Source organism: Anser anser (genome assembly GCF_964211835.1).
Source record: "Anser anser genome assembly, chromosome: 4".
Taxonomy (NCBI): domain Eukaryota; kingdom Metazoa; phylum Chordata; class Aves; order Anseriformes; family Anatidae; genus Anser; species Anser anser.
Window position 1 is genome coordinate 16,864,479 of NC_139724.1, and position 27,991 is coordinate 16,892,469.

The 27,991-nt window shown below is 48.0% G+C and overlaps 1 protein-coding gene across 4 annotated transcripts in view; it reads left to right on the top strand.

The window, feature by feature from the left end:
• PURG (purine rich element binding protein G) overlaps positions 1-27,964 on the top strand; it is a 29,062-nt gene extending 1,098 nt beyond the window's left edge. The window contains exons 2-5 of one of the 4 annotated variants that reach the window (XR_014583198.1): positions 233-1,057; positions 15,287-15,374; positions 16,052-17,614; positions 17,704-17,816. Coding sequence is in view for 3 of the 4 variants with exons in the window: in XM_083833164.1 (XP_083689290.1) it covers positions 246-1,256 (1,011 nt within the window). In the remaining variant the exon portion in view is untranslated. Of the gene's footprint in view, positions 1-232 lie in introns of all 4 variants that reach the window. The other 3 variants (XM_083833165.1, XM_083833166.1, XM_083833164.1) reach the window with 3 other exon arrangements.
• Positions 27,965-27,991: the final 27 nt, after the last annotated feature.

The following is a 27,991-nucleotide window of genomic DNA, read 5'->3' on the forward strand; positions in this document are numbered from 1 at the left end:
CACGGGAGGTGCTGGGAGGCCGACCCGGGGCGCTCGGTGCCGCTGGGGGGGGACACGCAGCGTGGTGGGGACGGGGCTCCGGGGGGACGCCAGGCATGGGGCCGAGCAGGATGGCGGTGCCGGGCAGGAGGCTTGGTAGGGGGAGCAGCAGCGAGCGGAGCCGCGGCGAGGAGCGTAGCAGGCCCCTGGTGCTGCTGTTGTCATCTGTGTGTCTGTTGTGTGTTATTTCCAGCTGATTGGTAAAGATGGAAAGAGGGAGAGGAGGAGGAGGCGCAGGAGGAAGGAACCTGGGGGGCTCCGGCTTGCACAGGAGCGTTTATTCCCAGTCCCAGCAGCAGTACCATTACCCGGCCCCCTCGCAGGGGGGCTGCATGGAGATCCAGGAGCTGGCCTCCAAGAGGGTGGACATCCAGAAGAAGCGGTTTTACCTGGACGTGAAGCAGAGCTCCCGAGGCCGCTTCCTGAAGATCGCGGAGGTGTGGATAGGGCGAGGCAGGCAGGACAACATCAGGAAAAGCAAGCTGACGCTCTCCCTGTCGGTTGCCGCCGAGCTGAAGGACTGCCTGGGGGACTTCATCGAGCACTACGCCCACCTGGGCCTGAAGGGCAGCCACAGGCACGAGCATAGCAATGGCAAGGAGCAGCACTCCAGGCGGCGCCAGCAGCACCCGCCGCCCTCGCCCCCGGGGTCTGTGGGCTCTGAAGAGCACCCTCACAGCGTCCTCAAAACGGAGTACATAGAGAGGGACAACAGGAAGTATTACCTCGACCTGAAGGAGAACCAGCGGGGGCGCTTCTTGCGGATTAGGCAAACCATGAGCAGGGGACCGGGCATGATCGGTTATTTCGGCCACGGCCTGGGACAGGAGCAGACTATTGTCCTTCCAGCGCAAGGGATGATTGAGTTCAGGGATGCTTTGGTCCAGCTGATTGAAGAGTACGGCGAGGGGGACATCGATGATCGCAGGGGCGGGGGCGACGACCCCCCCGAGCTCCCTGAAGGCACCTCGTTCCGGGTGGACAACAAACGGTTCTACTTTGATGTGGGATCCAACAGGTATGGCATCTTTCTGAAGGTAAGTGAGGTGAGGCCACCCTACCGTAACACCATCACGGTTCCATACAAAGCATGGACAAGGTTTGGGGAAAATTTTATCAAGTATGAAGAGGAGATGAGGAGAATTTACAACAACCATAAAGAAAAAAGGATGGATGTCAGAGGGGACAGTGGTGAAGAGCAAGAGGGTCTCGAATAGAGTGCATTGGACTGGCCGTCTGGCAAAATAAACAAAACAAAAAGCAGAAATTGGTGAGAGGGACTGATTTGTAGTCATTTGAAGTTGCCCCGTTGTTTTGTAAAGTCCTTTCCGGTAGCTCGTACTAACTCCAGTACATAATATTGCGGGAGTCTGGTTATCGTGCTAAATTACGCCCAAAACATCTCTGTATTTCTCATGAAAGTAACAACCTCCCGAGTCTGTATGAGTCAGCTTCTTCGAGTGTGGAAGACTATGGAAGTATGCGTATCAGCACAAAAAAAAAACAGCATTCTGACCTTTAAATAGTCTAGATAAGGCTTGTATTGCACTTCAGCATGGTACAAAAAAAAAAAAACACCCTCATGCTGAAATGTATCGGTTTCTGCTTATGACAGGTTTTCTGGAACTGAATTCTGTCCGTACTCAGTCAAAAGGCTGAGAAACTTAGCTATAGGGCACCTCGTACAAAAACCAAGCCCGTATTAATTGCTCATACATGTATGAGGAGAGGTAGACATTTGAAAATTGGAACCTGCTGGTTGCTGAGTTTGAAAGGATGTGGGTGAAATCTCGATAACCGGTCAGACCTTTATGATGTGCTGGTGGAGAGCAGAAGATTTGTCAATAACCTCATAGTCCTATGCTAGCGGAATGACCCGAGTATCCCAGGACAGCGAAGCTGTGCTCGAGTGCTAAGCCTTCCGAATTAACGGCAATGAGTAATAACCCACTCTTCATCTACGTGCTCTGCCCACGCGAGGCTGATGATTTTTTTTTTTAACGCGTTTCTCAAAATTTCAAGAGCTATTTTTGTATGCGGGGTGTTGTGGGTTCCAGCAGGCGGCTGCGGAGCGGGTTTTCTGAGGCTGGATGGCTGCTGTGATCGAGGTTCCAGGGTTCCCTCCCAAAAGTGAGATTAACGTGGTCAGTGTTACACGCACGAGGACAACAGCTGGGCGTTTCTCTCCTCCTGCTGAGAGAAAGGCCTTTGGGGGGTTTGGTGCACCGCTTGATTCCTATAAAAATGCATCTCTGTCATATTGATCTGTAGCGCATTTTCAAAGCCGTGGTTAAGGCTGTGTCAGGTTTTCTGTCAGTTCGGTTTTGCAGATGTTATTACCGTAAGATAATATCCGTGCCCTGCCATCACCCCCTTCCCACCCCGTGTCACAGCTGGGGCCGTAACGGAGCAATTCGGCGTCTGGCTGCTCACCTTGCAGCACAAAGTCCTACTGGTGGCCCTGCAGCCTGAACCTTGCAGTCCGTGCAAGAGTATTCGTCTGCCTGGAGGGAGAGTGCGTAGAGTTACCGGTTTAGCAGTCTTGAAGAAAGACTTTGAAAATTCTTGGTCATTTCTTCAAAATGCGTGTAACTTTGGGGTCTTTTTCAGCTGTTGGGTGACCGGTTCCTTCCCTCCTGAAGGCAGTGGGCATTTGGTTGAGCTCCAGGTCCTTTAAATAATGCGTTGCCCACCTTTAAGATTTTTTTGAAGAATGCGTTGCTCTGTCTAGTCAGATATTTGTAATCGTTTGAATTGCTTTTTTTTTTTGCAGAGTGGCCTAGTGTACATGTGGACCAGCTGTTTTCTGACCCAACCATTCCTTTTTTTTTTAAATCTGTTCAGAAAGGTATTTATCTGCAACCAGACCGTTTTCACTCTTAGTCTGGACCCACCTGCACACTGCACGGCCACGCTAAATCCAAAAGCTATTGCCTGTTACGACGTTAACCATAGCAAGAAAAGCTGGGGAGGCGGGGGTGGGAACTAAGAGGATAATCTGGACTTTAGTTTGGGTACTAACGATAGTCGATCTGTTTTAACTTTAAAAAAAAAAAAGGAAAAAAAAAAAGAAAAAAAAAAAAAGCTTGCACCAAAGTCACCAAAGAACCTTTAGGAAATGTTACAGTTGTGACAGGAAGTAAGAAAGTTAATTTCACTGTTTTAGGTGATTCCCCCTGTTTGTGAACTACATATTGCAGTTACAGCAAGCAAACATTTGGCTTAGTGTCACAGTGACCATCCGTTTCTGCACAGATTGCTCTTTCAGGTACTTTTTCAAGTCTGTAAGGGATTTTCTCATTCCACCTCTGGAACTGCTAGTGGACCACTGTGAACCAGCTGGAGGTGATGTGGGGTGCTGGTTCATCTTTGCTTTTAGGGTTTTGCTCACAATGTTTTTAACAGGCCCATTAAAAAACAAAACATTACAATAACTTCATGTCCTAGTGTTGGTGTGAAACCAGAATTTAGCAAAAGAGTCACGGATGCGCATGCGAGAGCACCTCTGGCTGCTGCTGCTCGTCACAGTGCCTGGAGTAAGGAGGAACTTGCCGCAGATTGCAGCCACCTGGAGCTATGAATGTACAACCCTTTTACGCTCGCCTTCCCGTGCCCCTGTGGCGTTCCTCCCCTACGTGCTTGACATCTTCCAGTCCGCGCCCCCGTTTGCCTCCACGCATCGTGAAAGCTCCTGTGTTGGAATCTTCCTCGGTTAGGTGTGTTGTAGATGGTCATGCATTCCTTCTGTTCCTTTACTGTTAGTGAGGAGAAGAGTCACAACGGGCGAAGCGATTGAAAAGGCCTATTTTCTTCACTGTTAAAACAAACAAACAAAAAAGGCAAGATGCAAAATGGCTTTCCTTATTGCTGCCCACTTGGCACTTTGACGAAAGGGTAACTAAGTGCAGCTGGCTGTATCTTAGTTAGGCTGGTTATCAGCGTGCGTTTAAACCATTCTTTTTTAAAGTCTTTTTCCTGTGTTAATTAATTGGCCTTCTGATTGCATTAGTGTGTTGTGAATAGCACCCAGGAACTCGGTGCCTGCTGGCTGTGGGGCAGGGCTGGGTCCCATGGGATTCACTAATGCATGTACTCCCCGCGCGGGATGCACCTTAGTATCTGAAACTGGATCGGGATCTCCAAGTTCATAGCCGACTACCAATGGGTAAACCACTAACGACGGGTTTCCACGGAAATGTGTAGCACTGATGCTTGCAGATATTGTCATTGGAGGATAATACAGACTAACTCAAAATGTAGCAATGCAAGATTGTACTGGTTAGGTTTGGAAACGGGTTCCTCATTATTTTTGGCAGTGCGCTTTCGACCTCCGAGAGCAGCAGTAATGTAGGCTGCTTGTGCGCCGACGGGCCCATTGCAGTGCTGGGGATGCTGAATTCCTCATGCATTTGAAGTGTTCGTGCTCTGTGCCCTAAAACTGCCATGTCCCTTAAACTTGAGAAAACACAAGCTTATTTGCACTAGAAAGAACGGCCAAAAACAATTCTAGGAGGACAGGGTGAAGAGCACCAGTCTGAACCTCTTTTCTCACAAGAGAATTTCCTATGAAAGCCCTCACCTCTGTTTCAAAATTGTGTGGTCTGGGCAGAAAGTCTGTCAGTTCAATAATGAAATCCTAATGCACTTTATATTGTGTAAATACTAGGGGCACGTCTCTGCCACTGGCCTGGCAAGGGGTGCTTCAGCAGCATAGTCTAATTCTGGAAGAGGTCGTATCCCACATGCCTGTGTCTAGTACGGACCTGTTGTGCTCGCTTGACCCAGCTCCGTTCCCGTGTAAGAGGGACAGGCGCGGTGGTGTGGACCCTCCTGGCCCCTTCGAGGCGGGATGTTGAGGTGCAGTTTGCAGAGCTCCAGAGCATCCTCAGCTGTTGGCGGCTCCGCTGCTTGCTGTGGCTCCCCGGCGGCTCCGAACCCAGCCCTGAACGTTGATGCCAAGGCTTAAAAAGGAGTTTTTCATGGAGATAGTTTTACAAAGCCGAGTTGTCGTGCTCGGCTTTCCCCTCCATCAGAGCAGACACTCATGCTGTCCCTCACGGGTTTGTTTCTGGTGGAAGGGGCTGCGGGGGCTTCCCCGCAGCACTGGCCTCAGCCCGCGGCCTTTCTCGATGAAGGACTAGCAGGCGAGTGTGCTGGCCGGAGGTTGGAAGGCTTTCTGTGGCCAGGTTCCCTGTGTGGCACTACGGAGGAGGTGACAAAAATCCAGGCAGCCGGCCCAGCCTCCCTGCATCACCTCTCGTGAACTTCACCCAAAGAGAGGCAGCGGTGGCGGCAATCTGCTCTTCGTCGTGTTCCTTATATGTATTCAATATATAAAAGTTCATATTCACGTGTAGGCATTAATATATTTATGTGAGTATATTCTAGCCTGTAATAGCTCGTAGCGAAATAATCTATTTATCTGAAGTACACAGACTAAAAAGATGGGGCTCAAGAGGCAGTGTCTCCTACTAGCGGTTTGGATAAACGCGTTATTTCACTGAGAGCTCTTTGCTGCTTATCTCGGCCCTTTTAAGATTTCTGCTCTTAAGCACTCATCTCATCTCTTAGGTTTCCAGCAAGGCTGCAAGGGGAAACGTAGGCTAAAGGAGGCAAAACTCTGCCTGCGAGGCCTTGTGCAGGCAGAGCAAGAGCTGCAGGTAACAGCCAGCTGCTGCGCTGCGGGCCACGTCGTGCCATTTTAAAATCCACCGCAAACCATTATTATTATAATGTTCATAAAATGTGCTGTTGGAAGTATTCAAAAACTGTCCCTTATACAAAACAAAAAACATCAAGCAATTATCAAAATCGGCTTTGGCATCTGTTTTTTTCCTGATGCTATAGTCTAATGGTGGTACCATTTGTCTCCCATGGCCTGGTGGCGTGACCTGAACTCGTGGGGACGGTGTCTGGTAGTCGCTAGGAAGCCTGCTGCTGGCTAGACTTGCAGCCCTTTTAGCCAAGTGTAGTGATTTTTCTAGCAGAAAAGGGGTTATTAGCATGTATCTTTATTGTGCAGACTTTGCACCCTGTGAACAATTAATTAATAAGCAGGTTTTAGTTTCATTGCATTCATACTTTTTGCTGTACATATGGTATATGTATACAATTTATAAAGTAATTCTTAAAGAAAAGTATAATTTCCATTTAATTTTCTACGCTATTTCCTCCAAAATTAAAATGTCCTTTATTTTTAATTATTTAACAAGTTGTGTTGTCTAAAATCTGCCTTTCCCCTCTTGCCCGTCCATTTCTTTTAAACAAAGCTTGTATCTGAGATGCCTACTTTACCCAAGTAAGACTGGAAGTAAAGGCTACGCTGAACATAGCACAAGCTCCTTGCTTTTTAGTCCTCTGTATGGATGCTTTCGGCAGAAATCTTGCGAATATCACAGTGGCAGAGCTACAGATGCACGTGGTAGTGAGTACATCCAGCACCCGGACCACTGCGGACCTGGTGTGCTCTCCTAGCTGTGGGCTGGGACCTCGGGCTGTGTTCCCTTGGACAAGGACACTGGCGGAGGCCTAAAGTGTCCCCAGGCTGAAGCTGTGCTCCTTGTCACCTGTGCACGTGGTGTTTCCTCATGGTTTCTCTGCTGATAGGGCTGTAGGGCATCGTCTCCATTCAGCAGTGGCTTTGTCTCCTGTACGTTATTCACGCTACTACTAGCAATGTCTTTTGTTGACCCCACTGTCCTGTCGTTTTCATCTGGAGCCATGAAATTTCCATTGCGTGGCTGCAAAACCAAGCAGGTGGGAGTAGCCGGAGAAGCAAGACCCACCCGACATGCTTTGCTCTCCTTTGTGGGAGTCCGACATGAGACCCACACGGGGCCTGGTTCTCATGAAGCTTTGCAGCTTCCCTCCACGCCCGAGACGCTTGTAGCTTCTTATCTCTCAGCCTGCCGGGGCTGTGCGCACACAGCAGTGGGCATTCGTGGTAATTCGGCCTTGGCTAAAAACGGCTGAAATCCGTAGGATAACAGGAAAACAGCCCTGACAGGGTACGAGGTGCTCCTGGGCTCGGGCATTTGGGAAAAAAGCTGAAGCCACATCTGCTGCTGCTCTGTTTCTCCAAAATCCACAGAAGCTTTAATCAGCTGACGCCAATTTTTACACGATAATCCTGGTGCTACCGGTTGTCATTGTAATGGAGTTGTTCTTCCTGATATTTGGTCACACCCGTGCTGGGTTCCCCACCTGTATCTCCACAAAGGCAATGCTATTTTAAAGCATTGTGTTAAAATAAGATACCGGGAGCTCCCCAGGGTGCCATCGGTGGGTAGGGAGAGCTCGGAGGGTTCCCGACGATTGGAGCTCGGCTGCGGCAGCGTGCAGAGCACAGCGGCGCATTTCCACCGGTGTGCCCCTAATGAAACGTGGCAGGGGAACAAATGGCAGGAATTATCAGGTAGCTTTTCTTGCCGGCGCTTCGGGAGAAGCCAGGCCTCTGGCTTCTTCTGCAGAGAAATCTTATGTCTTTTTTCTTTCTTTCTTTAATAACATTAATGAAAGTCATAGGAGACATTGATTAAGAATTGGTTTTCTAGAAATGTCAAAGCATATGCCGAGGTTTCAGGCCTTGGACGGCGCGTTGGCATTTCTGCGATTAATGTGATTAGGTTGTTCCTGCCGCGTGTCGAGGTGCCCTGCAAAACGTAAACCCACAGCCTCGGGGGGCCTTTTCTTTCCCTTAACTTCTAGAAATCCATACACTGGTGTTACATTCTGGTATTTCTGCGTGTGCTGAGCGTGTTTTGTGTTTGTACCGTCTCCAGCAGTACTGACCCCATGTCGAGGCGCCTGGCTGCCACCCCAACGAAGCTCTCACTAATGACTTTGTGGTCATCTCCCTACTCGACAGGCTACCTTGAAATGCTTCACCCGGCACGTGGAAATCGCTAGCTCTTTAGAAAGTGGCTGCCGTAAATTCTTTACAGAGACGTACACTGTCTTTTAGGCGTTCAGCCCTGTGCTACACACTGGTATCGAACAGGAAGGAGCAACAGCTCCTGCATCCGAGCTCTTGGGCAGAGATGTGCTAGTTAGATAGGTTGCTCAGACACTGTGGGGCAAGTCCCTCCCGCAGGCAGAAGGACTCTGTGTCTAGCTGTTTTATAATCTTGATAATTTGCCCTGCACAGATTTAATTTGAGGAAACGATCACCCTTCATGTCAGCTGCTGGAAGACAGCGAAAGCTAAGGCTCTCTGCCTAGCCCCACCGAGCACAGTGCTGATACAACATCTGTGAGTTTAAATACATGACACACTGTTTAACATAGAGGCAAGGGAGAGAGGAGTGTGATATATATATATATATATGCATAAATATATAAAATAGTATTATTTTCCCGTTTCCAATAGGTCTTTCACTTTTGGTACGTTAAAATTTTAGCTGTCGTCTGTTCTGTTATCCGTATCAGATATGTTCAATGTGCAATACAAGCAGGGAGATAGATTTCGCAAGCAATATCAGCATAACATACTCTTAACGGTAGATCTTTACACTACAAATTGCGTGCAATAGAATCTCCATTTCAGAACAGCAGAGACGATGTGGGATAAAAGGCGCGGGTTAACCTCAGGCTCCTGCAAGTATTCCCATCTGGTCGTTGTTCTCAGCACATTTTGTTGGCAAGAAGCAGCAGGAGAGGGGGAGTGAGAGCAGAGACGAGCGCTTCCCACCAAGGTAGAGGAATGAATAGGCAGGAGGGGGTGGAGGGAGGCAAGGACAGGATTCGTGCTCCACGGAGTCACAGTGCACGGCGAGTGCTGCCTGCGGTAGGGGAAGAGGTGGCACTGCCAGCGCCGGTGCCTGTGTTCCTGCAGCGACTCGGGGAGAGGCAGGGAGCCCAAGCCCATATCTCTGCTCTCAGGGACCAGGCTGGGTCTCCTTGGCCCTGTCTCGCTCCTCTTTGGGCACGTCTGTCCGGCGGTAACAGCCTGCTGCTGGGTCACCTGCCAGCCCAAGACTATGCAGCACTGTGGACTTGAAGCGCTGAGTCTCACCGACGGACCCCATCAGGGCCAAGTGGATCCAGCTGAGGACATTGCTGCTTTTCCAGTTTGCTTTCAAAGACTCAGGTAACTTCATTTTTACCATGCTGGAGAGGGCCTGGGCTTGGCCAGGAGTACGTGCAGAAGCGTAGGGGAACAGACAGGTGTTGGTTGCCTGCAAAGGTTGCTCATGCCATCTCAGTTTTCGCAGCATCGCGTGTGCTTTTCTCGCTGCAGGAGCCAGTGGGAGCTGTGTGAAGGAGCATGGTGTTGCCTTTAGGGCAGCTGCTCGTTCGCGTACAGGGAAGGTTGGAGGGAACTAGAGGGAAAGAAAGGACGGCCCTGCTGAGAAAGCAGCTTTCCAGAAACGCGTTCTGCGCCATCTTTGCGAAAGGGTTTGTGTCATTTTTAGCAAGGCTCTTTGCAGGTGATCGCCACCGGTGTAGACTTTCTGTTCCCGGACACTGCTGTAGGTACTCAGAGGTCTGCTCCACAGGAGCAGGCAGTGTTAGTGGCTGTTGAGAGCTGTGCTTTGAGCAAGTGAAGTGCTGCAATAACTGCAGGTACTCCACAAAATCTGTCAGCATTGCAAGCTGGGCCTCCCAGTAGTGAGACTGGGTAGCTTTGGCTTTATTCTGCCTGTGCCTGTGTTCCCCACTGATAAAATGGGGTGAACGATACCTCCCTACCTCATCAGGGTATGAGAAAGTTGAGTTCATTTGGCATTGCAGTTTTTGTGGTCAATAGTGATGATCTCCAAAAGCAAAGTAAGATGAAATTCTGGGTGCAACACACTGAGTAGATACGTCTGCAGTGTTTGGAAGGTACACATAGGTAAGGCTTGGGTTACATGCAGAACAGTGAATCAAAAAGAAATCCATAATCTAGAGGAGAAGGGACAGTCGTAAGAGATTGCAGATTTAAACTCTCTATGCACATGTCCGAAGGTCAGAATTAAGGTTATTCAGAAAATCCTTAATTCTGGCACTTTCTGACTTTTGCTCAGTTTTCCAACTTTTTTTTTCTCTGCTGTATACACTGGTATACTGTCTTCTTGCAAAAGACACTTGGTTGTTAAATAGATTTGGGTTTTTTTTGGTCCTGAATGGCATCTCACAAGTCGTACGAGAACTCCACTTCACAGCATCTTCCCAGGAAGGAAGAATTATGAAGAAGTTTAAGGGTGAGGGGGACGAGGGGAAGTTTTACATTACGTAAGGCTATAAGGGACCTCGAGAGAACATCAGCGGTGGTCCCCCGGGCAAAGGGTGGGACTAGCTAAACCAGAGCCCTTCCTCACACTGATTCTCAGCCTGGCTGGCACTCAGGCTGCAGAAAGGTACAAAGGCAGTGATTGACCTGACATTAAACTTTAATTTTGCTGTTGTGGGGCCACCTCTGATGGTATGTTTCAGGGTCTACACAACAAAAAACACCTGTATTTCTTCCAAGTTAAACAACGTGGAAAAATTTGCTCTCTTAAACCTCCAGTGCTGGATATTCACCATCCTCCCTAGACATGGTTTCCATGGTTCATCCTGCTTGCTGTTAGATCCTTTTCCTCCTGTCCAGCCTGTGTTTCCCATGCTACCATCTTCCTCTGTCCCTTTTTGTCTCACAAGCCACGTTCTCAAGAAGAGTTATGGAAGCAGTTCGTTCCCTTCCTTGCTTGCAGCTCTTTTACATAGTTAAAGACGTGTCCGGTCTCTTCTGCATCCTCTTCTAAGCACATTCAGAGCCTTCCACCAAGGGTAGTTTGTAGCCCTCATCATGTTTTTGCTGCTTTCTCTAAACTCCTTCTGATCAGTCTGTCTGTCCTGAACCCGGAATTAGAGAATCCAAAATCAGGAGAAATACATGTGCTGCCATCTTACCAGCCTTGAGCAGAAGGAGCACAAACAATTTAAGATTTTATACACCCAGCATGCTGGGTTTTTCAACAACATACTTGCTGACTTGAGCCCTGTTTGTAAGTCTGCATCCTCCCAGGTCCTCTTTGTAGAGCTAAGACAAAGGCACTCGTTTCTCACCCTTCGTCTGTACAGAGGCTTTTTTCTGCAGTAACACAGAAGCTTGCATTTACCTTGACCAAGTTGCATCTCGTTTCTTTTCAGATAATTTCTTGACCTTGTCAAGATCAGTTTCAGTTCTAATCCCATTCCTCCTAGAGCTCACGGTCCTTCCCAGGGATGCACCATTTGCAGGTTAAATTATTCTTACCCATCATCAAATCATCCATCCACATGTGGAAGAGAGCAGTACCTAGGGTAGGCAGAACTCGTCGGGACCTCTCCTGATACATCGCACCAGATTGACTGTGTTACTAATTAAACAGGCTAATTGTAGAAATCATAACCTGCTCCTCCTCGAGGCTGTGATTTTTCCCAGCTGCTGACTTTTGTTTCTCCCTTCTTTTTCTGAGTCTGAGTAGGCTATACAGAGTCTAAACAGTAGTTCTTGCCCTTCTTTAATAGTTCTAGAAAATCCGGACTGTTAAGATACTACAGTACACATTTTCCACAAAGCCTTGCAATATCAATCTTTTTTTGTGCACGGTAGGGTGGCAGAACACCAGCTAACATTCATGCCTTTGCTTATTTCTGAATAGGACATAGAAAAAATAGCCCATCAACAGGCCTTCTCCTAAATATAAAAGTTATTTTCATTGACACCCTCCCCATCTTCACAATATTTATATTTGGATTGCTTCAGTGGTCACGAGCTCAAGATATGTTCCTGTCTGTAGGCTTTCTTTGCAGGCACACACAGGCTTGGGTTAACCAGGAGTATACGAGGGAGAGGAAAAAATGTGTTCCTGCAAATCAGCCTCAGAAGCTGCCCATGGTCTAACTGTTGGGAGAAATGATACTGAATAAACCGTGGTACTCAAGGTGTAAGAGTCTCCTCCAGCACTAACAAGATACCTGTTTAGGCACAAACATAAAGAATGCACCTAGTGGCTGCCTGTGCCAATTTAGTTTGAAATACAGGCTTTGCGTTGCGTCCCAAACCTCCCAGGGATTGTTGCATAACAATGTAAAACATTATTTTCATCATGCAATAATTTAAATAGTCACCAACATATTTACTTGAATTTTGCCAATTTTAAGAAAATTTTGTTTTAAATTGGCATTCATCTGTGTTCCTTCTGCTTCTCCTGCCATTTTTTGTTTGCGCTTGTGTTCTGTCATTCCCTCCTCACCTTACATCGATGGGATTTCTGGTTTTCTGTAATGTTAGCATTGCTGCTATTTGTTTGATAAAAATTGGGGTCTCAAAGCAAAACTGGCCGACAACACAAGTTTCTGTTTTCCATGATCCTTTCAGCAGTAAAACACTCAACACACAAAGAACTCGTTCTGCTTTAAACAGATTTGGGGCATCATCATCATCGGGACCTGAAAAAGAAACCAACATTAGATCAGTATTTCTAATGGAAAAGGTGTGACCGTGGGGTTTTTGCCTTTCAAGGTGTTTGGAAATCTGGCTGCAAATCACCTTGCATTGTCAGGAGTGTCAAACAACTGCAACTGCTCTGAGAAGGCAATGGAAATATCTTGTACTCCATGGGTGAAATACTTTTTTTTTTTTTTTAATTTAGCAAGATATTCAATGTTGATGTTCACTCTCAGACAGTTCTGTCTCCTACCTGGGCTGTTCCTGCTTTCTCCGTACCGGTTTTAGGCAGCTCTTCTTATTTCTTGGGCAGTGGCTACGTGTCGGGCTGCTCAGAAAGCCTTTCGACGAGCTTGTCATAATGTGGTCGCGTCGCCACCTCTTTCCAAGCTGCGCTTCAAGCAGTGCCCATCCGGCGATGCAAGATAACTGCTTGAAAAGCGCTGGGTTTTAATTTTTTCTCCCAACTCCCAGAAGCTTCATCTGTGTTGAAAGTTAATTGGATTTTCCTTAGTAACATTTTTATTGCAAGGTGATCTGACAGTTTGGTGTAGGTATAGCCATAAAGCAGTGCCTCCCGTTCCGTGCAGGCTCTCGCACTGCTCTAATCACTTGACACACGTATCTGAGCGCCTTCCAGAAGCGCGTTTAAGCATATGACTAACATCTGTCACACCGCAGTTGTTCTTTCTTTCATCCTCTTCCTATGGGAAAGGCTGAATGTGCCAATGCAGCCCTGGTATTTTTAACATAAATTAATTATCCATGCTGTTTGGCGTTGATGTCCTAAAGCACGTGCCGAAGCACGTCTCACACCAGCAGCAGCAGCCCCTGCTGGCTTCGCAGCCAGGAGCAAGCCAGAGGACTCTCGGGCTCCCGGGTGGCCAAGTTTGACATTGGCACCGAAGGCTTGCGTTGCACCAGAGGAGAGCTTTCCTCACCAGTATTCAGCCAGCTTTAAATGCTGGGGGAGGTCAAGGAATGTCGAGGATTTAGCTATGTTGCTCTGTGTTTGGGAACTGTCTGATGTAGAAAGGTCATCTCACCTCCCGAGAGCTTCGAGTGCAAATGCAAAGCCCGAGGCAGCCCGTGGGTTCAGGCAGAGGAGGGGTGATGGAGGCTGGCAGGTTGAGCAGTGGCCTCAGCCCACGCCAGATGGTAGTGCTGAACATTTCGCAGGGCTTGTTTTCAGTTTTGTGGGTGAGGGACTTGAAGGAGAGAAGCCCCGTGGCTCTTCTGGGGGACTTCTCCCAAGTATGAGAAGCAACTGCTTGGCCAGCAGTGGGGAATCAGCTCTGACTGTCAAATGAGAGACTGCAGGGAGGGAATTCGGCAGGAACTGAAAGTGAAGATAGCGATTTTCTTTTTCTGCTGTTGTTATGATAATAGGAACCCTTTGAAGATGAACATTGAGTAGTTTCCAAGAGGATGATGCTGTTTTCACATAAGAAGCCTTCTCTTTCTGGCCAGAGCTCCGGTAAATTTATTAGGACTGTAACCTGGTTGCAGTTAGTGCTGCAATAGCCTTTCCCAGCCGCTGGGCACAGAGCCCCCAGCCTGGGGTTTGGAATACACAGCTCAAGTTGTCACGGTCATTTCTCCTGGTGCTCCTTGAGAAAGTTTCCAAAGTGGTCTAAAATGTAATCGGGCTTCATTCTTTCCTGAAATTTCACAGTCTGTTTCCAGTATGTTTGCCCATAAAGTTGGAGTAGCTCCTAACTTTTGCTGCCCTTCCTTTATAAGACCTTAATACCATAAACCAGCTCTAGCAGGCGGGGCAGGTGGCATCCTATCATTTTCTTGACATTTCATTCTACACTCACACCAAATACATTTCCAGTCACCTCTGGTCTCCTGGCCCTTTAGTCCACTTTACTGGTGGCTTCTCGATCTCTGCCAGGAGTAGCAACATCATTTTGTCCCACACATCTCATGAAGTTTGAAGGAATTTTCAAGTACCGCGCTTGTGTTGATGAATGTGACAAGCGGGAAAGTTTTTAAAATTGCCTGTTGTGATCTGTAGTCAGCCCTGCCACTGTCATGTAAGTACATCGTATGTACGTGGTTGTATATGTGAGGCATATATAAGAAGTCAAGAGAGCAGACAGCAAACCCTGTTAGACAATAATTATGTAGTTATGTTGTTGTGATGTTGTGCTGCAGTGCGTAACGTGGAAATAATCTGTGATGAGGGCTTGAAATAATTCCTAGACTTCCTCTTGGCCTGGCATCTGCCAGTCTGGAAAGACGTCCTGGTGTCTGAGGGCAACATGCTGCTGGGAATCCCAGTCCCTGAGCTTTCCCCTGTGAAGGGCATGGGTTTCTTAGCCCATCTCTTGGGCCATGCTCCATCTTCCAGCCATGGAGGTAACTGACAGTCAGTCCTTGTGTCACTGATTCCTACGGTGGGACAAGAAAAGAATGCACGTTTCATTCAGTCAGGTGAAGTCAGACTGGAATTGCTCCTGTAAAGATTTGCGATCTCTTTCCCACATCGTTGCGGGATGCAGTTTGTCCACTTAACAGCAGGAGCACGGAGAAGCCTTTCAGATCCAGAAAGGCAGTGCCTCATCCACTCCTATCTTCCTTTTTTTGTTTGGGCAAATCTAAAGGTTCGGCCCTGCCCCGTGCGTTGTTAGTCAGAAGAGCTGCCTGGGGGCCAGAGGGAATAGGGAATAGATTTAGAAGCCTTGTGTAAAATTCTTGGTAGTAAAATTATGGACTGTTGCGGTAAAAATAGACAGAAGCAAGCATTTACAGTTGCTCTGGTTTAAATGAAACTCACTGCATAGTCAACAGATGTATTTCTGGCTGAGGGGCATTCACGATAGTTACTTTTTTTTCTTCCAGATTTTTGAACACTCCCAGGATTTTTGTAGCACTGATCAGAACAGATATTTGCAGCAGAACTGAGCTACCTCTGCGGACAGTCTGTTTGGTGAGGTGCTGATAAACTCAGAAGAGTTTGAAAGCTGTAGCATTGCGCTGCTGCCATCTTTCAAAGGGTTTTTCCCAGCTAGAGGTTGTGGCGGGGATGAGCTGTCATGGTCCAGACAACAATTTGGCTTGGGTTCTCATGAATTTATGGGTTTTCAGGTAGAGCCATCCGGAAAGCTCTCTGAGGAGCTTTTTAAAGGGACAGATCTCACATAGCCATGCTGTGTCCTCTGCCACGATTTTACCTGAGTGCAGGTAGTAGAATCATAAAATATCCCGAGTTGGAAGGGACCCACAAGGATCATCAAGTCCAACTTCTTGCACCACACAGGTCTACACAAAAATTCAGACCTGTGACTAAGAGCACAGTCCAAACGCTTCTTGAACTCCGACAGGCTTGGTGCCGTGACTACATCCCTGGGGAGCCTGTTCCAGTGCGCGACAGCCCTCTCGGTGAAGAACCTCTTCCTGATGTCCAGCCTGAACCTCCCCTGTCACAGCTTGACACCATTCCCTCGGGTCCTGTCACTGGTCACTAAAGAGAACAGATCGGCGCCTGCCCCTCCCCTCCCCATCGTGAGGAAGCTGTAGGCCGCCATGAGGTCTCCCCTCAGCCTCCTCCTTTCCAGGCTCAACAGGCCAAGTGACCTCAGCATCCTCGTATGTCTTCCCCTCTAGGCCCTTCACCATCTTCGTAGCCCTTCTCTGGACACTCTCCAACAGTTTCACGTCCTTTTTGTACTGTGGTGCCCAGAACTGCACACAGTGCTCGAGGTGAGTAGGAATATCCTGTCTTTGGTGAATTCCCACTACTGAGCGCCTTGAAAGCCAACAGCATTCGTTAATGGCTACGCATAATTGCCACCAAACCGCATGCCTCGGGATGTCACCTAACGCTTGTGGTCGCCGTGCTGATGGCACCAACGCGGCAGTCCCTGCAGTTCCCAGCACGCTGGCGTGGTTGAGCTCGAGGTGCTGAGTGGCCCCGTTTGTAGGTTATCCCTTAGACTTCCCACACAGGTGTGTGGGAAATACAGGGTGTGTACGGTGCGGCTGGAGGCTGCACATCACAGCACTCCTCAGCAGGGGTTTGGGGCTGACGGCCGTGGTCCTGTGAGCTCCAAAAGGACAAACTTACAGCGCTAAATGCCAGGGGAAGAGCTAAGCGCAAGGCCTAGCACTAAAACTGTGTTCAGCTGCACCACTTAGGTGTTTTTAGCTTCTTTTCTACGCTCTGGCAAGTGAATGTTGTCAGTTGGTATGAATTTAGCACATCCATCTCCCATTCCCCCCGTAATCATCAAAAGTGATTTTATTTTCAAGTCCTCTAAAGCCACAGCGTGTCTCCTGTTGTGTGATCGCTTTGCTTTCTCTCTGAGACATGAAAGGCTGCCGAGAGAAAGCCTTTTGCTGGGCCCTTCGCGGGCGCTTCGTGCCCCTCGCTGCAGGTGGCAGTGACCTGCTGCACCCGGGGGAAGTCCCATTTCCTGCCAGCCCAGAGATTATAGGCCAGGTTTTTATGTTAACCTCCAAATACCAAAGGGACCTTTTAAAAATTTGAGCGGTTTTAATAATGCCCCCAACCTGGCAGAATTAGGAAAATGGCTTTTTGGCTCAGCCCCTTGCTTAGGACACTGAGAACAGGCACTGCGTGTGACAAGGTGAACCAAACCTCACTCCTCTCATCTTCGAGCATAACCTTTACACTGACATTTTCTTTTCTTTTTGGCCATGCTGCAGCAAAGCAATTGCTACTCAGCCGTACAGCAACCCTTGCACATTCCCTCTGTGACCATTCCCACCTCGAGGAGGGTTGCACGGAGCAGTTACCTATGGCAGATCTGATCACGCATTCACTGTAGACTACCTGTTTCCCCCTGACTTCCAGCCTGCAGAAGCTTGCTTGTAGTCAGCATATAACAGCTTCCCCAGGGACGTGCCTTTCTGCGTCTACTACAAGTATTTCTGTGAGCTTCAACTATTGCTTCTTGCCACAACTTGATGTTGTGCCTCGATCCTTTGTTATACGTAACTGTAATTTTGTTTCCCTGAACGCAGAGGTAGCTGCAGTCTGGAAGTACATGTTTTGAGCTAAACGTTGCCAGGATTTCGTCCTCCCCTGGACATTCAAATCGGTTGCAGAATCATTGGAGTTGTTTCTTTCTCTGTGCCTAACAGCAAGTCACTTCCACGTCAGCTTGGGAATCAGACCAAGGGTTTGGTGTGGGTTAATAAATTCAGGTAGGTGGGATGAGCACACAGAAAAGCGTGTGTGAAGACGTTGAGATAAGAGCTGAGCATCTGCCAACCTTCTGTCCACTCTCTCCTAGTCCTGCGCTGGCTCTGGCTGCTGCAGTGGGTGGCAAGGAAGGGAGCCACCAGGATGAGGGACCTTCAGAGCCTGCATGTGGGACCTGGGGCAAGATGGCAGCAAGGGGAAGGTGTTCTGGCTGGGCTCAAGAGCATAAAAGGTGAGAATGAGCCAAAGGAGGAGCTGCACTGTACGTTCACAGGAGACTGCCCCTTCACCACAGCATTTCGTGAGCTCCTCTGCCAACACCCCTGCTCCTGGTGACCAGGACAAAAGGCAGGAGGCAAGCGCTCCTGAAACTCAAGATTGTGTCAAGCTGGTGAGCAAAGAACGGCCACAAAGCCCCAGGAGGCCCTCAGTCGCTGCCAGCTGGCTGCAGACACCTGAGCCAGGCAAGGGACCACCTCCCACCTGTACTGAATATCATGATATAACTGCAAAGGCAAGACAAAAACAGCTCTGTTCTGGGTACCACAGGAGCCCAACTATTTTAGCCTTCCCTCTTTGTCTCGTGGGACTCTTACTCTTGCCTGGCACCCCAGGAAGGCAGCCACTCTGGAGAGCGTACGGACATTTCTGTCCTGGGGATCGGAGTGTGTCAGCATGCAGCCAGTGCGTGGGCTTCCTGCGTCCCCTGTGCTCAGTAACAACATTTTCTGCGTACACTAGCACAGGCATCCCTCGGCACCGTGGAGGGTGACCCTTTGAGTTAACAAGCGATAGGTTTCTTCTGGCTGTCTTACTAAAAAAAGAAAAAAAAAAAAAAGAAAAGAGAAGGTGCTGCAGGGAATGCAACTCCAAACCTGGTAAAGAAACAGTCGTTTTTGCAGGCTAAGCCATAAAGGAGATGTCATCACGTCCAAAGTGTTAGTCCCACAAAGAGGAACAGAAAAACTAGAGGAGCAGGCTCTTGAAATATCGGTAAGAGGTAAGTGAGACACAGCTCTTCTGGCCCTTCAGTGCCGCAGGATGAGGAAGAGAAACCATGACCTGGGGCATCCTCTCACCCTCCTCACCCTCGCAGGCTCTCGACAGTGTGAAGTTCATCCTCCTCTGTGCTGCTACATTACGGTCCACGTCCACAAGTTTCTGTGACACAGAAAGCACAAACTTGTCTGTGTGTCATGGTTTTTTTAGACTAATGAATTTTATTTTTTTACCGCAATGGACTTATTTTTTTAACTGCTCACTAGTGGTTCGTTTCCCTCTTAAAATGGAGAGAAAAATGAAGAAAAAGTTAGCAAAAATGCCCACGCTTGCTTTCGGAGCCTGAGAGGTACACCAGGTTAACACCTGCAGGCGGGTTTGCCACTGCAGCATTTGGGCATTGAGGTGAGTACAGCAGATGCAGTGACAGCTTGGCTCTTTGTCCAGGCTGAGACCCTGCAGCAGCACTTGAGCTGTTGCCATATGCCCCAGGGCTGCTCTCTGCAGTTGTTCAACCCCTGTGCCAACCTCTTCCCCTCCACAATAGCAAGGCTGAAGGTGCTGTGCACAAGAGGACAAGCAGGAGGCTACAGCACGGGTATTTTTCACTTGCTTCAGCCTAGGCACCAGCGTTCTCCTGGATTTTAGTCTTCCGGGAACCTGTTCTGCTGTCGTGCTTGCCAGTACTTCGACCTTCCACCAAAGGTATCCCAGCTTTCTAGCCAAACAGCTGATATTTTTATTTTTTAAGAAGAAAAATCAGTAGTTGGGTGCTAGCAAATCCTAGAGTTCTCTTTTAGCAGTGAAGGAGTTTTCTCCCTCTCCCTTGAATTTTGTATGAATGCAGATACTAATGTGAAAAAAGAGTTGTAATATCAGGAAAGGAGAGATCAGAACAAAGCGTTCCTCTGGATAGAGTTTGATGCAATTTTAAGCTGCTTGTAGAAGATTGGCTGGGAAGGTAAACTGATTTGGGCTGAAGAAGCTGGTGCCATTAAACTATATTAAGGATGCTTTAGTAGATGGTCCAAAATAGCTTTTTTGTCACCTCTGACATCCAGGAAAGATAAACAGATTTTTGGTCTTAGATTGAAGGTGTGATTTTTGCTGGAAGAAACTTACGTTCTTTAGAAACCATCTCGGGATGACATTTAATGCCAAAAATATTGCATGGAAACCTAAGGAAAACAAAACACACATTTGAATCAACACCGGGCGAGCGTTTGCAGAGCTGCACCGCGGAGCCAGGCAGGCACGCTGCGTTGGAGTTAGGTGTGAGTTGTAAGCTGCCTTCCTGGCTACCCCGGGGCTCGGTCCATACCTGCAGAGACCCCCGGACCTCCTCGCACTCTCCTGCATCCCGCCAGCCTTGCGATGTCGGTACTAGGTGAGAACCTGAGTTTTGAGGGTCCTTGGCTCTTGATGCAGTCCTTGGTCACCAGCTGTTGTCAGAGGTGCTGTGGCATTTTGTACAGAAAAAAAAAAAAAAAAAAAAAAAAACGTATATTGGTTCCTGGTTGAATTTCAAGTAAAAGGATTTTCTGCCAACTAACCCCACACTGTTTCAGCTGTACTTTATCCTCCTTTCTTTCCCCTGGCAGTTACGCACTGCCCAACAAGCGAAGCAATTTCCATCCAACCTCTACCTTACTTGTAAGCGTGCATTACAGACCTGAACTAGTGGTAATAAAATGCTTTGCTTTCATAGTGCGGTCCCAGTGGTGCAATGTTCCTGCTGGCAGGCACATGGTTACACCAGCGCAGCGTGCCAGCAGTCTCCTGCTGCCCCCAGCTTCTCAGGAACGTGTTTCGTAGTGCTGGACCCAGGTACCAGCCACAGCAGCTGTGGTCACGAGGTCCCCGTGAATAAATTCATCCCGTACGTATCGTTCCCCTGGGTGCACGTCCAGCCTTGGCTGTTTGGTCAGGATAGCATCCTGGTGGTCGAGGAGCAGCCGCTGCCAGGGGAGGACTGGCTTTCTTGGCTGTGACCTGAATTTGTCCCTGTCCCTGTGCAATCGTCTCACCATGAAATTTTGGCTACAGGTTCTTTGTTTCCCACTGCTCTGCATGCCTGCTGCTTGGTTTTCTTCACCCCTTTCTGAACGACTGGAAGTTCGTGGCTCCATACGTACGTTGTTTTTTTTTTCTTTCACTGTACACAAAAAAAGGGCATGTTTTTGTCATCCCACATGGCGGATATTTTCATGTGGGGAAAAAAAAGATGCTACTTGTCCACATTTAAGTAAAATTTCTGCAAAAAGCAGAAAGTGTAAAAGCCAGCTGCAGTTTGGGAATATCGTTTCGTTTTACACATCACCGATGCTTTTACTGAAAGCATTTTTTCACTTCCGCAGAATTTAAAGGCCATATGATTTTCCTGCTGAAAAGCATGCATTTCAAAGCACGAGTTTGGAAGTGCTTTTATGGCACAGTGGGTTGCATTAGACCCACAGCTGGTACGAGTTGAACTGGACACAGCTTCCTGTAGCTGAGGCTTGTAACATTTAGTTTCCAAGCGCCGGTGTGGAGGCAGAGAGCGTTTGGGCTGGAATCAGGCTACTTCCATGCAGGTTGGTGTGGGCACATTTCAGCACATCTCGTTCCTCAGGCACCATCCCAGAGCCTCCGGGAATTTTCCAGGCACAGGATCCACGGAGCTGTAGTAGTACATATCTGCATCTGTGTCTTTTTTTGGATGGTGATAGCGCAGCCTTTTTATGGAGATTGCCATTTTGTAAATAAGCTCCTTCGCGAGCACCACCGCTAGGACTACAAAAGATGGATGATTATTTCTTCCCGGAATTGGTTTTCCGCTGCGGGATCTGTTTTTTGTTGTGATAATTTGCATATAATTAAAAATGGCCCCATGTCTTCGATCTGCATTATGCCTGTGGTACTGAGCAATCTTGGATCGCATTTTACTCTGCAGTGTGCTGTGTCTGGGAATCACTTTATTCACCGCTGAAAATCAGCATTTAATTGTGGCATACGGATATCTGCAGGCTTTGATGCAGTGAAAGCCTCTGCCTCCAAAAATAAAACGTTGCCTCTCATAAACTTTCAAATGAGTTGTTTTTGGAAGCTGGAAAAGTTGCCAAGAAAATTTGCATGAAAATCTAGCGCACCGGCTAAAGCGTGATTCTGCTAAAGCCTTTAACATCCAGGTCTGGGCAGCGCTCAGGTAAGGCCGTGGGCTGCCATGATCTCCTGTGGCATTTCGGTGCCACACCAGCTCGGTGCCGAAAGCCCCGGCAGTCTGTTTGCTTTCCTGCCTGCTTGCGGAGATCCCAGAAGGACGGCGGTGCTGCTCTGCCAGGTTAGCAGTGAGCCGGGCCCGGCGTGGCGCAGCAGGCAGCCTGCCTGCTGCTTTTCTCGGGGAAAACATGGAATAGCTTTGCTTGTCAAAAATCAGATGCAGCTGCCATCCTGGTGGAGGTGAAATCGCCGGGAGTCACAGTCATAGGTAAGGATCTCTCTCCCAGGCAGTAAAAATATAACACAGTATGAAAACTTCCTTGGGAGAGCAGTGTGGGAAACTACCCTCCAATTTGACACAGTTTCCTTGCTTTAGATTTATTATCCAGTGATCATCATCTGCCAAAAGTCCTTACAGTCAGAAGAGAGAAAAAATTCAGGGGGCAAAGGAGCAATTTCAGTACTGTACTTTTCATGCGGGCAAATTTTCAGTACGTATGATGTTTAGTTTTGGTCCCAGCATTGAGATCAACATTACTGAAAGCAAATTATCCATCTACCTACAGAAAACAGTAACACAGGTTTGCAGCTGTACCTGAAACTTCTCACCATGGATGCAAGCTGTGTTTCCCCCTGTTTTCACAACCCAGGAGTGTTTTGCAAAACACAGAAAGTACTGCCAAACACAGGCAGTAGCTTCTGGCTGCAAAGTGGATACTTCTGCTTCAAAAAGAGCTTTCTGCTGCACTTGCAAGAGCCACCAGCGATGCAAACAGAGCCCGGGAAGCCAGTTGTGATATTTGATGAATGACCTTCTTTCTGGGTGCCTGCTGAAACCTATTGAGAACCGAAGGTCTGCTCTCCCCCGTTTTTGGCACTTCCCTTTGTGCCAAACTGGCGCGTTTCACGCATGATGAGCTCTGCGGGCAGTGGGAGGAAGGGCACTGCGTGAGCATTTCCCAGCTTGCTGGGAGCTGCCTCCAGTCCGTGGCACAAACTGGGACCAAAGCAGATCTCGTGCCCTTGTGGGCTGAGCTGGGAGCTTGCCTCCAGTGAGCAGGGCTGTTACTTTCTTATTAACAGTATACGAGTAAGGATTTTTTCCCTGTTGCAAAGATATTAAGTGTATCAGGACTACTCCTCCATATTGAGGTGAGCAGCTCGGGTCCTGCGAGCAGGAGGTTGGACTGGAGACCCCCAGGTGTCCCTCCTAGCCCGAGTCCTCCTGCGAGTCTTCCTTATCCACCCCGAGGATGAGCCAGACAACGGTGACGTTCAGCCGACTAGCCAGACACGGTGCCGCCACAGCTTCCCTTCTCCTCCAGCATCCTTCTGCAAACTGGCAGATCCTTTATGTTCCCGAGGTCCTGCTGCTCCAGCTCCCCACTCCTCCTCCCTTACCTCCCTCGGTTTACCGAGGGTCCTTGTAGGTCTGCCCTAGGTTGTCTGGGCTTTCAGCTCCACACTGTCCTTTGCAGGGAACAAAAAAGCCAACAGCTGGAAGGGAAGCAGCAGCAGTCAGCACGAAGCATGTCTTGGGTGTCTCAAGAGAAGAAAGGGCAGCACCCAACCTCTGTCAGGAAGAGCCCTGCTTGCCCAGGCTCCTTCTTGCGTGTCTCGTGTCTCGTATCCTCACAGCTCTGTGGTAGGACGCGCTGGACGTGTTAGGGCGATACCTGCTTGTCCACAGTCCTTCTCGGGGGGGTCTTCACAGAAGCGAAGACAGGACGTTAGGAACGTCGGCGTTCACTAGGCGGTTTTCATTGTCTTGTCCTTGCACTACTTGTCCTTTCACTGGTAGGGTGGTTAGGAGAAAAAGACAGCTTGATGCACAGTCAGAAAGCTAAAAAACAAAAACAAACCCATCGATAAATACGTAAATAGGCTAACTGTAAGATAGCGTGTAAAAGGAGGCAGTCTGCAGCGTGACTCCTCTGTAAACTGCATGATAGCGTTGGCGAGGCCTGCTGCAGCCGCTCGGCAGGCTTCCCAGGGTTGCTTTTGCTAGACTTTGAGTATCATAGTTGCAAAGACTTGTAAATGTTCTAAGAGACTCTTGGTTTTATTTTTTTGTAAGCTGTGGCCATTTGCTTTCTGAATCGGTTCGTAGTGATGGAGTTAATGGAGCTGTTCTTTATCGTAACCTAAAAGGTGTCAGTCGTTTGCCTGTCTGTGTTCACAAGCTGACCAGTAGCATTATGCATCTCTGAGATGGTGTGATTTGAAGCACTTTTGGTGTGGCATGTACAGTCGCAGTGCCGTCTGGTTTTGATTTCATCCCCAGCTTTCACACACACATGCTACCCATGTTTCGGACACCGAACCAAACCAACTTTAAAACTAGCACTTTAAGTACTAGTAGTCACTTTGTTTCTGACTATACTGAGCACTGCACTTTTGTGAGTACTATTAGCACCGAGTTTCGAAACATTTATTTTCCCCAGTCTATTTAGCCTCTCACGCGCGGTGTTAATTACTTAGGGGCCATCAGAAGATAATTTCGAGGTGTATGTGACCGCTGTCTGGTGCCTGATTTCCACTGCATATCTCTTAGCGATTTTATAAGTTAGGGAAATGAAACTGTCAAAGCTTTTTGTACCTAATAGACCGAACATCTAAATCTAAACATCTAAATGTAATCTAAACATCTAAAATGACATCCAGGCAGACGTGGTTGTTGTAAAGTTTGAGGTCATCCGGAAAACCAAGTGCATGGCTTTTAAAAACACCAAAGATATAGGAGAAGTCTCAAAAGGGATTGGGATAGTGCAACGTGATGTAATTTACACTTCGATTTGCGTGGACGGCAGGACGTGAAGCAGAACTGGAGTTAGGAGTGTATGGGAGATAATTTCGGGTTTGGTATGAGAACCTGATTTGCACTAGCAGGTTGGGTCTGTGAGGAAGCGAAGTTAAATCCGCCCTTAGGTGCGGGTATCAATAGCGACTGCGCTCAAGCCATTGCAATAAAAGCCATCATTGTGCCTGTACTGAAAGTGCTGTTGGGATTGATTGTGGGCTGAAACTACAGAAGGTATTTTTAAGTAAAAGACTTGCAGATGATTTAGAAGATGGAGCATAATAACCATTGGGCTTTTTGTTGGGTTTCTAGAGCGTTGTTAGGAGTTTAGCAGGTCACGTGGTAGGAAGCCATGTAGACATGCTTCCATATCCTCATAAAATTCCTGCAATATTTCGGTATGGCTGGTGTGGGACCTGAGCTCCCTCTCCAGCAAGAAATCAGTGGGGTAGAGTTTGTCCCAAATGGCAAAGATGGTCATAATTCACTAGGATCTCAACCTGGTTGATAATCCTCAGGCCTTGAAATCCCAAACCACACCCTCTCAACCCAGTGATGGTATTTTGCTTCTCAGAAAGCCCTCACGGGTTTTCGGCAGCCACCAATAAACCACGGTGCTGGCAAGGGTGCTGCAGTTCCCTCCCACAAGGGTATCCACCCCTGGAGCCCCAGTCATCCCCGATGACTAGCTGGTAGTCCGTCCAAGTCCCTCCTTGGCAGTGCTTCCTGATGGGACTTTCTGCCCGTGGATATGGGGTGGATAAGCCCCACTGCCAGAGCAGTCAATTGCATGATTTGGATGGAGAGAAGTGAGTTAGGTCTTCTCCTTCACTGCCAGCAAGCGGCTCATGGTGGAAATAACCTCTAGAGGATAATAACTAAAAGAAAAAAAGGCATATTGGTTTTGCTTGTTTCAGCAGATGAAGTATTATCCTGACCAGCTCTGGTCAGGACAGTGGCTGTCTTTGCCTGGGTTCAATCCAAGCTTTCATCTCCGATAGAGCTTTATGGGTTTGGGTATTCAGTCAGAACTGAAGGTGGTTAAAAAGCAACAAGCCCTGAGCAGCCTGAAGCGTTATGCTCTTATATTCTCCATCATGTGATTTGAAGTGGAAGCGTACATAGATTCCAGACCTTTTCCACCCCCAGCCAAATGAACCCCACAAATCTAGCTTTAAAACTCGGGGAGCTGAGCGCTCTCCTTCCTTTTTGGGAAAGGAAGCTGGCAAGGAAGGGGGACATGGAACAGGTCTCTGTGTTCTTTTTCCTGCAGGTGTAGTTTTTTGCCCCTCCGAGTTGGCACCTCATCCTTCGGGAAGGTAAAGCTAAGCTTTTTTCTGCTGCACAGCACACATGAGGCCCGAATGTAAACCCTAGCACAGCACCTCGTTCTTGGGAAGGACTTTTTAAGCAGAAGACAGTTCTTTTTAGGGGTTTTTAGTTGTTTGGGTTTGAAGTAGCTCAAGGGAAGTGCATCATAATGGCACATGGACGATGCTTTACTGACTTTTTCTTTCTCCCCAACAGAGACTTTTTAATTTCCTTCCATAGTTTAGAGCTCTTTCCCAAAAGTGTTTCCCGACCCATGCGAATGACCTTGAAATGAGTCAAGTTTATCAAACAAACCGTGCATTGCAGGAAGCAGTCTCCAGATGCGCACACACCCATGCACCTCTCAACGGGTATGTGCATGTGTGTGTGTGTGTGTGCATATACATACAGGTAGAGAATTTATTTTCCCCGACTGTTCTTTATGTTTTATTTTTATTTTTATTTTTATTTTTGTTTGGGGGGGGTTATTTTGTTTTATTTTCAGGATATGAACCAAAAGGTGTTTTAAAGTCATGGCATGAGAAACCCTAAATGTAAATCTGAGTACATTGTGATGCTGATTAACAGGTTTTTCTGGAAATTCTGTGATGCTTAATATTTTTCTTAGGGAGTTTTGTTTAATGTTAGATCATTGTTCTGAAGGATGTTGGTCCTACTGGCATCAAACTAATGGAAATAAAATGCATGTGTTACAAGTGTAGAAACGGTGAAGAATTAAGTGTGAACTTACTGTACGATACTGATTCTGTTTTCAAACGATCTGTTTTGCTGTTCAATAGTTGACATATAAAAATGCAAATGTACTGTAATTTAGCACTTTTCCAATGGACCCTGTTCTCACTATGCCAGAGGTAAGGAGTGCTTTGGGGGCCTTCATGACCCCGTCTCTCCTGACGTGCAGACCCCGCGAAGCACGTCAGGGCTTCAGGTGTCAGGAAGGGGTCAAACCTCTTAAACCTTCCTGCGTGTTTCGGTACCAGGATTGGCCAGAAGGAAAGGAAAAGGTGAGCGCCTCTAGTCCCCTAGTGTTAACAGGGTGCAAAGTGTTACATGTCCCGTACTGTACTGAAAGGGTTGGTGGGTCAGTGGCTGTATTGTACTGTATGACGACGCATAAATTGCCTTGTATTGTTTCTAATGGACTGTACCATGTCCCCCACGGATCTCCATGTCCCCAGGTTTTCCAATGACGCATGTTATCAGTTAGGTCCTACAACTCTGTGGTGCTAAACTCTCCCAATACCTGATGGTGCTTCTGTGGACACTAACTGAGGACATGCTGTCCAGAGCTTGAAGTTTCACAGTCTTTCTCCTCTGTTTGTACAACGTGAACACACACACACTAAATGATAAACTTGAATTTGTTTCAAAGCATCATTGACAATCTAATGTTTTCTATGTGTGCTTTTATTTGGGATGGCTTCTCCAGAAAGCAGCTCTCTCCCCCTTGGCTCGCGGGCACCCCTATACTCTGGTGTGCAATCCCGTCCCCTTTTCTCCATGGCGAGCACAGGGCCAGGACTTGGTGCGACTCCTCTGCAGCGAGCTGCTTCCCTGCCGGCTCTCCAGGACCTTGTCCAGGCCTAAAAATGACACCTTGGGGACCACACCATCTGTAGGTAGGTGGTAGGTGAGCACCACAGCTGCTGCCCGAGCTCTTCCACCACCAAGAGCTGGGGTTTGTGGCAAGAATTGGCTTTTTACCAGTAGGGGGCCAGAAGCAAGGGAGGGAATTAGTGAAGGGGAGCTGGAGCTCCTCTGCAGAGCCAGCACACACAGCCCGGCTGGCAGAGGAGTCGCCCTCAGTCCTGAGGCTCCGTGGGCTGTCGGATGGTGTGGACAGACCCATCCTAAGCCCCCCACATGAGCTGCTTTTTGGACTAAACAAAATCTGGATATATTTTATATCTATTTGAAAACAAAGTCTGATATTTACCCCTGTTACCAACCGAATTTGCATATTGTTGTTTGCCACAATATTTGTTCTGTCTTAAAATAAATTTGCTTACTTGTGTAGTCTGAACTGTCTGGTCTGAATCTTGTCGCCTGA